The sequence below is a fragment of the Aedes albopictus genome, chromosome 1 (assembly GCF_035046485.1).
Source record: "Aedes albopictus strain Foshan chromosome 1, AalbF5, whole genome shotgun sequence".
Taxonomy (NCBI): domain Eukaryota; kingdom Metazoa; phylum Arthropoda; class Insecta; order Diptera; family Culicidae; genus Aedes; species Aedes albopictus.
In genome coordinates, this window is record NC_085136.1 from 317321851 (window position 1) to 317337469 (window position 15619).

General features: G+C 37.9%; 1 protein-coding gene across 2 annotated transcripts in view; it reads right to left on the reverse strand.

Annotated features, from left to right (window-relative positions):
- Positions 1-15619, reverse strand: part of LOC109423620 (ankyrin repeat and fibronectin type-III domain-containing protein 1-like) — a 324977-nt gene that overhangs the window by 285774 nt on the left and 23584 nt on the right. Inside the window, exon 1 of one of the 2 annotated variants that reach the window (XM_062847176.1) lies at positions 14169-14547. The exons of the other annotated variant lie outside the window; for it this stretch is intronic. Within the exon in view, the coding sequence (XP_062703160.1) occupies positions 14169-14202 (34 nt within the window). The 5' untranslated portion in view covers positions 14203-14547. Of the gene's footprint in view, positions 1-14168; positions 14548-15619 lie in introns of those variants that run through there. 2 annotated transcript variants of the gene reach the window in all.

Below are 15619 nucleotides of genomic sequence, written 5' to 3' on the forward strand. Positions count from 1 at the left end.
TATAAATCTTACCTATTTGCTGAGATGTACAACTTCAAAGTTTTGATGTTACGTACCTGGAATGAAAAAAAAATAAAATTTGATATTTATTGATGTGCATATTTTAATGTCATTAATCTATGGCTTTGAATATTTGGAATGGGGATTTTTGTTTATCAAATTTTTTAAAACTTTTAACTTTGTTTAAATTTTTACATGTTCCAGAAGAGTTTTTTTTTCAGTTTTTCTATATAAAAACCTAAATGGTAAAACCACAGAGAAACAGACGTCACCTTTTTTTTTGGGATCGCAGCAGGCCGTGCGCGCGAAAGGTTGTGTTTTCAAATCGTCTGTCGTGTTTTTCTCGGTTACGCGTTGCTTGTTTTGACACAGCCGAAACAACGAACGACTGCTAGCGCTACGCCATCCGGAAGGTTTTCGTATGCGAAGTGCGTGTGACATTTGTTTCAACAGTCGGTTTTACCGTAGTTTTAAAAAGAATATTCCGTGATTGTTTTGTGTTCTTTAGTAAATACGAGATGTAATTTGTCTTCATTTCCCGTGTTCATCGTGTGTGTGGGTGATGCCGTAATCCGGAAGAGCCAATAATTTCGTATTAAGAATGGTGTTATTAGTTGGATTTGGCGAGTTGGTTCCTGTAGGTTGTTGTGACATATTGGAGTTATGAGCGCGTTTCTATGGTGTCTAATGTTTCTTTATGGAAGCCCTTTAATCTGCGATTTGCTGATGACTGCTTCCAAGCTCAAGCACTACACAGCCAAATTAGCGAAAAACCGAATGGGCACTGGTGCGCACACTTCATATGCATGCACTGGTCCTGGCTGTGTGCATGGCGCTGTTGCTGCTGCTCCGTACTCCATGGAGCCCGACCCGGAGGAGAAATCAGCAGTTCAACCAGATTATGGCTCAATTGGCAATCGCCTATTTGACAGAGCTGAAAAAGACGCTTTTCTTCAGAATGACCGACAAATCGAAGAAAAAAAAAGGATATCCGAATGTTTTTTGTTTCACATTTAACCTACTCTTTGTTTCAGGAAAAAACACAGGTAAATTTATGAAATATTATTCTAAATCTATTTAAATAACATTATATGTATTTCATATGAACAAATCGGAGCGCTTGGTACGGTATGTCCACGCATCCTTCCTTCCCTGTAGATTCAAGAATTGTTTCGATGTTCCAATTTCATTTTTTTTTTTCGAATATGTCGTATACTTGAACTCGAGACAATTCAGAGAATTATCTTCGCGGTAAACACAACGTAGTAGGCCTGGCCGCTTTGATGCTTGTGTCATATCCTTGATATGCTGCAAGTTTCAATATTGACAAGAAAAATAATTGGGCGTAATCTAACCTAATTATTTTCCAGGATGCTTTCTCGTACTGGCTGCGTTTGTGTTAGATTAGATTAGATTAGATTAGATTAGAAGCAGACGTCACCTTTTCAACGGCTGATTCAAATATTCAATAGTAGGTCGATTGATCACCCGCGGCGCTGGTATTGTTTATGCTCCTGTTTGACGTTTGCTCACTACCGCCATCTAGTGGCGGCCGGCCAAACACAGTACATTTAGCATTGGGCGATTACATTTTCGAGACGATGTTTTTTAATGAAATTTGTACTAAGAGCTATATCTGTTTCTCTGTGGTTAAACTTTCGTGACAGCTTTCCATTTCATATTACTTCAGACTGCAAACAACAAATAAAAAAATGTTTCTATGGTGCTTTGTTCTACCTTAAATTGAGTCTAAAATATTGAAAAAAAAAAACTATTGATTTTTGAATTTTATAACAGTGCACCTTTTTTGAGTCACTATGATTTTTTCCGAATTTTGATTCTAGTGTTTTTTAACCTGAAATAAATTTCAAAGAGATTGCTTGACATAACCTTTTGATAGCTGAGCAACTGCTTGACAGTTCCACCGAATACAAAAGTCAACGAGGGGTGATTGAACAAATTTCTCTCAAGGAATATTTTCATAAAACTTCGCGAGTTAGGGCATAGTTTTTTTTTTATTTTCTTACCCCTCCTAGTATGTTGCACCACGATGGCGTAGTGCACGTTCAGCGAGCCTCTCTGGGTCATACTGACCCCAACATCCCATAGGGTTAATGAAGGAAAATTGTGTGTAAACATTCAAGTTTATATTTTTTAAATTGCTGCGAAAATTTTCTTGCGTTTTAACGGGACAAAAGTTTTTCTGATGCTTTACCCTATATGTACCTATATTTTTAATGATTGATAGTCTTATGATAATAAAAAATCTTACTAGTTAATTCCAGAAGAATTGGCATTTCAGGGGTCCTGAGATGAACTATTCTAGGTTAAAAATAACAGACAAAAAAATTAAACAAAAAAAATACTTTATGCTCATAGAAAAGTATTTTTGTCGCTGTGGAAACATTGACATGATTCATAATTTCAAATATAGTCGCAATTTATGGCGGAGAAAAATGCATTTGTACTAAGGTATGCGCACAGCAAAATCTGGCCAAAGAAAATCATGCAGTAATAATTCATTCCAACCAAACCAAAAGCAATTCATCGTAAAAAGGCATTAATTTACTTTAAATCAACATCAAGACATTGCTGATTTGACTTGTTATATCCGTCATCTCGAGTTTTAAGCTTGAGTCCTTACGTAAAGTTTTGCACAGTACCTTCGACCGCATGCCAAGAAATTTTTACCACCTTTGTGTCAAAATCAATCTTATTTTTCGATGAAAGCTGTCGTTCTTGACATTTTTTGAAGGTTCCAATTCACGGTTACTCAATATTTTTCAATTGGGTTGAGTTTTGAAGTGTATGAGATTTTACGTTTTTTGGAAAAATGCAGTACAATTTCTACATAGTTTTCTGCATACAAACGCATGCACTCTCCGCCAAAAACAGGGGACAAAAATCAATTCAAATCAATACACAATATCTAAGCTTTTGAATAAGGGGTGCCAGCCATTTTTCCCGACATTTCCCGTAGTGAAAAAGATGATTTGCTGTACATGTAAAAGTTCGGTTTTTCAAACCACAAATTCATATTGTTGACCAAACTATGTATTTCTTGCCAAACTTCGATTTTTTCTTGCTCTTAAGTTGATCTGCAACCTTTCCAGGTTGTAATGATGTATAGAACCGAATACTTGAAAGCTAACTTAGGTCTGCGGGGACGGTCGCTTTAATGTACATTGTCAGATTTTCAGCACGTTTGTGCAAAAACTTTTCGAGGACTTGTTGTTCCCTTGACTCTATTTTAAACACAATGTCAAAATATATCCCGAAGTAAATATTTTTCGATTCCTTACACAATAAGCTTTCATTTGCACCAGAGATTGCCACGATTCGTTGAAAATAGAGAAATTTCTATCCAAAATGCGGTGGCTAGATTTTGCTGTGTGCATACCTTAGTAGAAATCTTCGGCAAGTTTCCAGTAAAATTTACAGTGAAATCGCTACAGGGTTGTGTCTGTGAAAGCTTCAATTCGTAGCGTCAGCCCGGAATGAGTTGTTGGTGGAATTTAAGTGTAAAATGAATGAATAAATTTCAATTCGACTGGGATGTTCGGTGACCTACTAAAAGAACTTTCGATTGAAATTCTTGAATCAACTTTTGGCAAAAGTTCATGCAGGAATGAAAATTCTATAGGGCTATTTCTAATAAACATTTGCCTAAAGCAATTTCTGCAAAAATCTAAGATCAGCCTCAAAAGGATTTTTGGCATAACTTTAACTAAATTTTTAGAGAATTAAAAAAATCTTTAACGGAAATTCAGTACAAATTTTTATCGGATATTCGCAATAAATAATTTGCGAAAATCTACAAATTCGCTCAAAATCTTTTAGCATATCCTCACAAATTTCTTTTGCAATATTCTATTTCTAATTCTATACGTTTGCTTTTGTTGAGATTTAAATTTGAGTCGCCTTTAAAAAAAATAAACAAAAAATGAATTCCACGCCAACAAGGTTTGCAGCAGATCTTTTAAAAAATGTATCAACAATTCTGCAGTTCAATTTGAATAGATCGTACGTATGCCAAGTCAAAACAAAGCCTGGAATTCCAAAATTGCTTCTATTTTTTTTTCTAGAAATTCTTCCATTTCTTCCTCGTACTTTGTAAAAAGTTTTTCATTTTTTTATTCAAAAATTTACGGGAGAAAAAAACATCAAACTTTTTGATGCTTGGTGATTTTGAGACCGTGATTCACCCAATTTTAGGTAGAACATTTTTTTACTTGAAAATAGAGCTTTAAGCTTTTCAAACAAATTGGGATTTACTAAAGGTCAAATATATTACCTTGCAGTTAACCAATTTGCAACCGTTTTGCATGAATAGGAAGCTGAATATAATAAAGCCTGTATCCGCAAAAATCGGGACATAGAAATACAGTTGTAAATCTGTAATAGATACAATAAAATTGCTCAAATTTGGCCTGATAACATCTTAAGATGTGTTCGTTTCACCTACAAAATTTCATGTGAATCCGTGCAGTACTTTTTGTTGTAGCAATGAAAGAGTAGAATGTGCGCCATTGAATTTTGCACAGCCCCTAGTATTGCTTGTCAGCGCTGCAACTTTTGAATTTGGCAAAGGAGATGGAATTTCGAACACAAACCTCTCAATTTGCATTCGTTGCATAGGCAAAATTCCAAAAAATCGATGCGCTATCAATAATTTTATAGTCGAAACATGTATTGGGACTGAACGTGGTTTTAGCCCCTCGAACAGCAAATAGTCAGCATCCTTTATTGTTTCGATTGTACTATTGAAAGTACTATACCAATAATCATCAAATTTTGCAGGCATAATATGCACATAATCAACTACCTTCTGTGAAAATTTCATGGAAATTGGCAGAGAAATTCAAAAGTTATAATTATGCAAACATCGCAAATGAAAAACACGAAAATTTTTCACTAACACTCACCCCTATCAACACTAGAAGCTTTCAAACCAATTGATCAAAGTCGACGAAATTTTGCAAGAAAATGGCTTTATAGTATCATAACTGCTAACGAAAATTCATAATTATCATCACAAAACTTTGAACTGTAGCGTGAAAGAACCATCTATTATGCGGATGAAAATTGGTCGTGATTGTACAAAATGCCTAAAACCACGTCTGTTTGTTTTTCATCCACTGCTAAAAGTAATGCATCGATTTTTATGAAATTTGGCACAAATAATAAACATACATCAAAGAGTTCTCAGTCAATTATTTGGCCAATTTTACCGATTCATTACAGAGCTACAGCCATGCTTCTGTGTTCCGATTATTGCGGATACAGGCTTTAGATACAACGCCTCCCTTCTTCTTCTTCTGTTGGGGTACTAACTAACTGCGACCATTTATTGGTATATTGTGGTAAGACCCATTTGTTATGCGCAGTTCATTTCTACACCTACTAGTATTTAGGCATTTAGGACTGGAAGTTGTTTTTTTAAGCTCCTACAGTCTGATTCTCCCAGTGTTTAGGCTTCATCGATAATGAACTTGAGGATACTCCACAGAAAAATTGAACCTATTTTTTGAAGCCAGTTCTTTAAGTAATTCATTGCATATCCACACAAGCTTGGAATACCACTCAAATGCGCTGATAGCTTTTAAAGCCGCCTGGCTGTCTGAGAAGATACACATACACATGCGTGTTTGTATTTCCTAAAACAGATGGCAGCGCATTCCAAGATAGCTTGAACAACGCCTGCTTCCCGCCCCGAGCAGAAGAGAATATCAACAGCATAATAAAAAGTGTTATTTTGGCATAATAACTGTATAATGGAATCCGTAATTTTTATGTTATTAACATATCTTATTATGTTATAAACTTGTCTGTCATAAGCGGCAAAATAACAAAAATCATAACAAAAAATGTTCCTGAAAGACCAATTTAATAACATGTTTTGTTAGGTTCAATAACAACTTAGTAACAATGATTCTTGCAGTGAATTTGAATACTTGTTATTGTTGTGTTATAGTTCAACACATATTTGTACATTTTCAATAGTAGAATAAGAACAAGACTTGATCTACAACAAAGTATATTATCGAAATGTTATTTAGTGGATGAACTTCAAAAACTTCATCATAACAAAATAAGACTACCCAACAAAACATGTTATTAAAAAGTAATACTTTGATAAGCTAATAAAAACAAATTATAATATAAAAACAGGCTATATGATTCTGTTGATATGAATTTGATATTTTCCTCTGCTCGGGGCTTCACTGCAAGTCGACATGGAACCTCCGTCTGCTCATGAGCACGGTCTCGTATCCAACCTAGTTGGCTGACGTCACGACATCAGCATTTCAGCGAATCCTCCGCGCAGTTACCTATCCGACAGAAGGGTCGAGTTCGACAGCAGGGCATCATCGGTATTACTTGTATAGCCGACTTCCGAGCACTCACGCCACCTTTTGGTCGCGACTGACATAGCCACTGATCAAATCCACGTGCAACTTCTTCTGTAGTTTTGTTTTTCGATCATCTACAATATCTCAAATGTTCTCATGAGCTTCAACATTTCAATAAACTCAGCGAACATGAGAGAATTCAATGCATATCGCAGCTTCTTATGCTATTAATATCTTGGACTTCTTGTTCTGAAATCAAATACAGTTTCCTGTAGTTCATGAGGATGCAGGATCATTAGACCGAAGGTTTTTAGGCCGAATGATCATCAGGATGAGTTGCAATTCAGCAGTAATGAAATTGGAAACAGATATGTTTTTTCTAACTTTTTGAGCACTTTTTGCCAAAAACTATTTTAACAACGAAACTAGAAAGAATAGCCTATATTTAAAATAAGGAAAAATGTATGACTTGAATATCAGCAGATTCATGGCCAAAATCAATTTTGGCAATCATATTAGAAAGATAGACCTATGTTTAAAAGAAGGAAAAAGGAACCAGGAACTTTTCATCGGTCGTCGTCGTCGGTCGGCTCGTCGGTCCAGGAACTTTTCATAGAAGAAATTCTCTTGACTTCCTGATTATAGTGTATCTTCGTGCCTGCCACACGATATACACATGCAACGTGAAGAGCTCATAGAACACCAAGCTGAGAAGCAGGTTTTGTCCCAGTGGGGATGTAACGGCAAACATAAGACCCATTCAGCCTAGTGACCATTCGGCCTAATGACCTTCGGCCGAATGGGCTGACACCGTTCATGAGGTACATAAATGTCTTCTTCTTCTTCTTCTTGCTGGGCCTACGCTCCAACTAAAATGTCGTCTACTTCTCTTCAACTTAGTGTACGTTGAGAACTTCCTCACACATATTCTTTGAATGGCATCCTTTGTATGCCATTGCATGACTTTGAATATTGTGTTTGCCTTTTCTGCTAGACTAACAGGAGAACTCAGAGAACTCCATATATTCTATTACACACTTGACAAAACTACAATATTATCGACGTTAGGACCTATCGTGGAGCATCGAATCTGACCACTACGTGGTGATGGTAAAGATGCGCCAAAAACTCTCTGTGATCAACAACGTACGGTACCGACGGCCGCTTTAGTATAGTCTGGAGCGACTGAAGCAATCGGATGTCGCCACCGCAAACGCACAGAATCTCAAGGCAGCGTTGCCGGACGCGGACGAGCTCAAGGAAGCCCCTCCAGTAGAGGACTACTGGAGTACGATAAAAGCAGCCATCAGAAACGTAGCTAAGACCAACGTTGGGTATGTGGAACGGAGCCGAAGGAACGATTGGTTTGATGATGAGTGTAAAGAGATTATGGAAGAGAAGAACACAGCGAGGGCGGTTATGCTGAAGCACGAAACTCTGCAGAACGTGGAGCAATATAAAAGAACGCGGAAACAGCAGACCCACCCAAGTAACAATGAATGCTGAACAGTGAGAGTATTAGCTGAGCAATAGCTGGTTAATAATGTCAATGGCTGAACACAATGACAGGTGAATATTGGTCTGAAGTATGCCCAAGTAACCACGAAGCCGTATATAAGTGCATAATTTTTTCCATATAGTGATATTTAAAATTGTGAATAGAATGCTGCATTACTTTAAACACCTCATTGAAGCAATATTAAAGTCGAAAAGGGCCCCACTAAAATCAAATTAGTGCCACACATTGTAGCACGTTGACAGCCATTGCTAAAGTAACCTAAATGCAAGTGCTCTATATTTGCATTTGCACATGCCTAATACGTGCACCACGAAAAAACAAAAACAAATATCTATTTTTAGCACCGTTTCGTTATCGACGGTACTAATGCCCCCACACATGAATATTGTAACCATATTTTTTTGTTGCCGGGTCGGGAGTCGAACCAGCAGTGCTGAAGACCGCTAGATGAGTTCCATACGCGCTGGCGCCCAGGACCGTTTCTGCCGCAGTGATAACAACAGATATTTCATTAACTAAAAGGAAACTGTTCTTCTGTCTCAATCATTGCAGTAGAGGGCAAAACGACTATGTCATGTGTAATGGATTCCTGCTATCACATTCTGATAAATACATAATGCAGTTTAGAAGTTATTTAATCAATATAAGAAAATTAAAACACCCTTCGCACACTGCTCATTATGCAAATTGTGGTTTCCATCATTATTGGCATGTGATAGCAGTCAACAGAAAAGGGAAAAGGTCATCTCTAAAATGATTTTGCTGAAGAAAGTCGTCGATCGGTGGTTCAAACGGGAATTAAGTTGGTCGGGAGTCGAATCAGAAGTGTTGAAAATCGCTAGAATTGACCGTTAAGTTGTTCACTCTTCTTGATTTCATTTGTTTACCATTAGAGTCAAGTTTCTATAATTGTATTGTTAGAGCAACACTTTCAAGTTTGTACATTGCATTAATTCAGTTTTTGCAGTGTCGAATTATTGAATTGTCGTATATCACCCTTTAATGCACTCTAGTGTATAGCCAAATATAATGCATCATTACATTGATAACACAAGTTTACAAAATAAAACGAAAGTCGTGAACTTCTGTCAACGACCAAAATTTTTGAAGCACAATTTAGTGCTGATTCCGAAACCGACCTTCAAAAAATTTAAAGTAGAACAGTTTTTGAGTTTTAGCTCAATATCGAGTTTTGTAACTTTTCAAAATATGTAATTTACTGAAATTCAAATATATTGCGTTTTGTTCAACCAATTTTAAATCTTTTTCCATAAATTAAACGCTGAATACAATACCATTCGATCATCTGAATACAGGTTTTGCATCAGATTGATGAAATTCAAGATATTGGCGAGTTTTAGGGACGATCTTCTTAAATTTTAGCAAAATTCCCAAAATTTTTTGAAGAAATGTATTTTTTTCAATAAGAAAAAAACAACTTAAAAATTTTTTCTCGACGTTTATTTGACATATCATATGTAGGCGAGTTACAGTAAAAATTTCAGCTCAATCGGAGCATTGATTACGGAGAATGAGATGTTTGAAGTGAGCGACTTTGCTTAAAAATAGAACAAAAATCGATTTCAAATCATCAACCTTGTATGGAAAGTCGAAAAAATTTCCGCTCTACTGTAATTTTTTTCTTTCGCGTTTTCGAACTCAGGGCATGATTCTACGCCAAAAATGATCATCAGCTTACCGAGTTCAAAAATGCTGTAAACTAGTGTAATGCCAATCCAAATGGTTATTGCATGACAAGTGTGGAATTACTGAATTTCGCATTGCAAAGGTTGACATTCAGTCTAATTCGTGCAATGATATAATGATTGTGGTTACTTGGGTGGCTTGTTCAACCTTTTTAATCAGCAATACATAGATGGCTGAATATCAAGTTGAATAGAATATTATTCATCTGGATAACCAGCTTTAAAAGATACACCAGCATGCAGAATTAATCATCTTTTGTTCAACCTTTAATCAAATAATTTTTGCTGACCCAAGCATGTTTTCGTGAAGTCTTAACAGCTACCGGAGGAATGGAATGAAGGGGTCATTTGCCCCGGCCATACGAAAGATGACAAGTTGGAGAGAGAGAACTTCACCACCACCCAGATCATCTTCCATCGTATTTCATACAAAGTTAATGAGTTTGTGGGGGAAGTTATCAAGCCGGCTTCATTGACGACCGCTCGAAAATGGGCTAAATCTTCACCGTGCGGGCTTCATAAGATCCTAACGCACCCCCTATTCATAGACTTCAAGGCGGCGTACGACAGTATAGACCACAAATAGCTATGGAAAATCATGGACGAGAACGGCTTCTCCGAGAAGCTAATTCGATTGATCAAAACGACGATGGACGGTGTAATAAACTGTGTAAGGGTTTAGGGTGGTCTGCCTAGCTCATTCGAATCTCGCCGGGGACTTCGACAAGGTGATGGATTCTCTTGCCTGCTGTTCAACAACGCCCTGGAAAATGTTATGCGCCGAGCCGGGCTCAACAGCCGAAGTACGATTATCACGAAATCCGGCCAATTTGTATTTTTACGGCTAAAATGAATATTACAGTCAGGTTTTTTACGCGGTTTTGTTTACGCGGTTTTCATTTACGAGTTTTTTTACGCGGATTTTTGAATTAACGCGGTTTTTTTTACGCGGATTTTTGAATTAACGCGGTTTTCATTTACATGGATTTTTAATTTTAAGCCGGAATTTTTCCAAGCATAATTATAGAGTTTTTCTACATATTTCTGTAGTTTTGGTGTTTAACAGCATTAAAAAGGTAGAATATGATGCAGAGAAATTTTCTGGATATCCTAGGACATCCAACTTGTTCTTGAGTTTAGATCATAAAGTCTACGTCTGTAACGGTAACTTCTTGCATTATTCAAAGCAACGATTTGTAATCTATTAAGCCCAGTAAGTCTTTTGAAAGTTCAATAGACAGTTTCAAATCAGTCGGGATATCCTAGGTCATCCAAACTATTCTGGAGTTTAGATCCTAAAGTCTACGGGTGTACCGGTAACTTCATTCATTATACAAAGCTACGACTTGTAATCTTTCATGACTTACTGAACATCTCAAAGTTTAATAGACAACATCAGATCTGTTGAGATGTCTAAGGACATCCAAACCGTTCTTGAGATTACATGAACTTTTTTCATTGTACAAATCTACGATTTTTAATCTATTATGTCCAGAGATTATTATTATATCTATTATTGTATCTATCTATCAGATAATTATGTCTATTATGTACATTTCTGGCTGTTCAATTGGCTGATTTAGAATATTTTAAAACTATTTTGGAATAATTATTGATTTAAACCCTGTCTTATTATGTGTAGTTACTATTTTTAGCTTGAGAAACTACTGTCATAGTCATCGACTTTAAAAACTGAGTTCCAGAACACTTAGGATTACCTGGAATATCCCAAAATTTTATAAAAATGCTTTGTGACCTTTAACTATCAACACTCGAGCAATCGCGCTGTTGTATTTTGTACAACACTTTGAAATAATCTCGCTTTTCGTGTTCAGCATTAGCGTGGTGCTGACGGTGGTGGGCAACCGCACGAGTTACGAAAGGTTAATTGAACATGATTTACTGCCTGTACTTCGACCATTATGCGACAACTGTGAGATGGAGTCTTAACAACGAACCGGTTTAAACCAGTGTTGCAAAACTTCATCTCATTCATTTGAACATTAACAAACAAATCTTTTTAAACATTTTTCCTTCTATTCATGTTCAAAACGATTTCATTCAATCAGAGCACCTATCAAATGAGAAGCGAATCCTTGTCAATTGAATACATTGTCACTCGAATGAGTAGCTGAGCACGAAACACGAGAAAACCCTGCAAAATTCCGCCTGACTGAAAAAATATCGAATGTCGGGTCAAAGTTGGGTCAATTTTTATCGAATGTTGAGCCACTGTTGGACCAACATCGACCAAGTATTGGGTTTGGTTTGGTGGCCAAAATAAAAATAGGTGAATGATAGGTTGATGTCGGGTTTGACGTCATCAATGATGGTGAAAGCTTAAAACCTTTAAACAATAGCTTGGCAGTTTGTGTAACTTGTAGAAATTTTGAGCGACAGGCAAAAATCTTAAAATGTTGTCTTAAAATAATTCGTTGAGTTCATTTTTTAATATAAAATCAATAAAGAAATTATTGAGTTAAAAGTTATAAAACATGGTTTTCATTTACGCGGATTTTTGAATTAACGCGGTTTTTTTTTACGCGGTATGTATCCTCCGCGTAAAAAAAAAACCTGACTATACTGCTATATCATTCCTAGGTGGCAGGATTGTTCACGCGCCTTAAACATGAGGCAGTGAAAGTCGGACTCACGATGAAAGCGTCGGAAACGAAGGCAGCAGTGTTACGATAGACGGGGACACTACCGAGGTGGTGGAGGATAAGGTGGAGGAAAACGTCTACTTCGTGACCTTAGTAACGGCGGACAACAACGTAAGCCGCGAAATATGAAGACGCATCATCAGTGGAAGTCGGGCCTACTATGGGTCCCACAAGAATCTGCGGCCGAAAAAGATTCACCCCCGCACTAGATGTACCATGTACAAAACGCTGATAAGAACAGTGGTTCTCTACGGACACGAGCCTGGACTATGCTCGAGAAGGACATGCAAGCACTCGAGGTGCTCGAGTGGCGGGTGCTTAGAACCATATTTGGCGGTGTGCAGGAGAACGGTGTGTGGCGGCAAAGAATGAATCACGAGCTCGCTGCAATCTACGGAGAAGATGGCAAAAGCTGAAAGGATACGATGGGCGGGGCATGTTGTAAGAATGCCAGACAACAACCCTGCAGAGTTGGTGTACGCAAGAGATCTGAATGGTACAAGAAGACCTCGAGTGCAGCGTGCTAAGCGGGTGAACCAGGCATAGAACGATCTGGCAAATGTGGGAAGTGGCCGAGGATGGAGAACAGCAGCCACGAACCGAGTTGTGGTGAAGAATTGTTAACCTTTCAGGACGCACGCCCTTTTGAGTGTAAAACTGCACCGCGCTCGCGCTGTATACGACGAGCGAGGTTTTTGATGTTGTACTTTTTACAACGGCTATGGTCATCGAGAAATCATCCTTTTTGAAAACGAAACTATTACGGCACCGATTAAATATTTCGATTCTTTTTGGTAAAGTAGTGCTTATTTTATAACAAACACAAAAATGCAGCGCTCCAATCCTATATTTGAGTGGGGTGGCACTGGGAGCTCCCTGATGAACACATGGAATAGTCTCCCTATATTGAAAGTTTTTAACGTCAACAAAAGCAGCTCAATCTCTATCATAAAACGATAAGTGGATAACAGCACCAATGAGTACACTACTGGCAGGCAGGAGCTACATAACCATCAACATTTCACCCTGTTGTGGTTTTCAAACCGTAATAAACACTTGCCCACCGGTTTTATTGATTAATTATTCAAATTGCGCTACCGTTTAAATTATGTATCAGTGTTGGGCGTATGTGATTTGCTGGATACGTGTCAGAATGGGTGCTGCGTAACTTGTTTTCAAATTGATAACTGAATTCGATCGTTTTGTTCTTTAATTGTTCATGACCGTTTGCTATCGGTCATGCCTAATCGGCTTCGCTCGAATAACATTCAAAATATTCTGTGTCGATATTGATACAACGTCTTTGCCGAATCCAGTTCTAATCTTAGACTTTCATTCAAAATAGAGCTTTGATCACTAGAAGGAGCTCTTGTGTTGTGACTGTTCATACGCCAAAGGGAAAATATATGACAACTTTTATAAACCAATCCAACTCCCGTTAAAAGCCTCCAAACAGGTGCGTAGATCAAAATTTATTACCCGGATGGGTGCCACGTGTTGGAAGGTACACTCTGAAGTATATTGAAAGATGCAATGTTTTCAAAACTTTGCGCTCGCTTACACCTTTAAAATTATTTCTCTTTTTGTTATTTAGGCGAGTCAGTTGAGAGAGATAGTGGGTGGTTTCCACGCCGAGGGTCATCGTTCGAAACCTGTTGGAATCTGTTTTGTTTTTTTATTGCTCGATTCAGAAATCGATAGAATTTTTAGAGATGTCGTTGAAGTTCCGCTGAATTGACTCAATTTAGCTATATTTGTTTACTGTGCACACGTCACTTTTTCTAAGAATGAGAATGAGGATGAGGGCAAATGGATGGCTGGCGGAAATCGTCCCCAAAGTTCGGTTCCAAAAAAAACGGGAGCGTAAACGAATGAATAAACGACTCTCGGAGTGAAATTGAATTTTTCACCGTTGACGTGCGCTTACCGAAGAAGAAAAACGGTCGCCGTATTTTACACATTTTTATGATACCGACGTTGTCGTATAGTCGAAGTCGTCGTCCTTTTCGCAGGTGATGTTGTACTACTGTGTACGGAAAAGCAGGAAACGATGCCTTCCGTTTGCCAGGAAACACCCTCTAACAAGGGCTTTGCTCTCGCCGCGCCGTCTGTTTGTCACTGGCTGGCTGATGCTATTTTGGAAGTTGTTCTTTCGAAGGAAACAGGCTTTTTCCCGTCATTCACCACTCGGGTTGATGGTTAGTGGATCAACTCAGAGTCAGAAGCTTGTTTAAAGTGGGAAGTTTTGTCGCTTCTTCAAGCTTCATCGACGACAGCGCCGAATGATGGGTTGCTCTGGCAGGTGTGGACAGGAAGGGTGCGTTTAGTAGCCCAATACAATTAGGAACCATGTTGAGTTGGATCCGGTTGATAGGATTACCTACTGTTTCAAAGTTAGTAGTTGTTTGAAGAGTAGGCAAATTCAATTGGCTCGTTGGAAGTAGCTGTTTGCTCTTCGGTAGATGTTGACATAGTTCTACGTCAAGAAAGAGGATAAACTATGATTCAATTTCTGAGTAGAATTCATAGTGAATATATTAAAACATTTCGGACAATTTCAAACACTGTTCCCATAATTCAGAAACAAATTATTCTATGCAAGCAAAAGAAGTGAAGGTTCCACTAAAAAAAATGTTCATTCTGCGAACTCTAAACAGTATTCTGGACGAACATTTGAAAAGGGCCTATCTGCTTTTTGTAAACAAACATGTTTCTGTCTCTGCAGGGCCCATCTGCATCCACCCACGCACATCAACACCCTTAACAGATAGCTTGAAGAACACTCTTTCTGATAAGGGTGTTTATGTGCGTGGGTGGATGCAGATGGGCCCTACAGAGACAAAAACATGTTATGTTTACGCAAAGCAGATAGGCCCTTTTCAAATGTTCGTCCAGTATTGTCACATGTCGGAAACAATTTCGGTACATTGTCCGCATATCTTCATACTTCCAAAAGCTCCATCAACACCCACCAACGAGCACATGGATCCACTCGGGATAAGTGCATTGGCGGTAAATTGATGGACATTGTTTGTTAAACGACTGACTGCTGGTGACACAATATGCCACACATCGCAGCGTGACGATGGAACAAATATTTCGACTGCAATACCATACGTAGCACGAACTTTGATCATAAAATACTCTGGGGGATCACTACCTGCCACGGAGGAAAATCAGAACTGAATCGAGTTACAAATTTAAGAAAAAATCTGTGATTTAGTGGGAAGTACGGCTACCAGAAATGTAATATAAGATTGAGACGATTCCTCTCCAAATCCAGAGAGGATTCTTTTCAAAATCTTGAAAGGATTCTTCTCAGTATCTTAAGATGAATCTTCTCAGTATTCTGAGACGATTCTTCTCAGAATCCTGAAA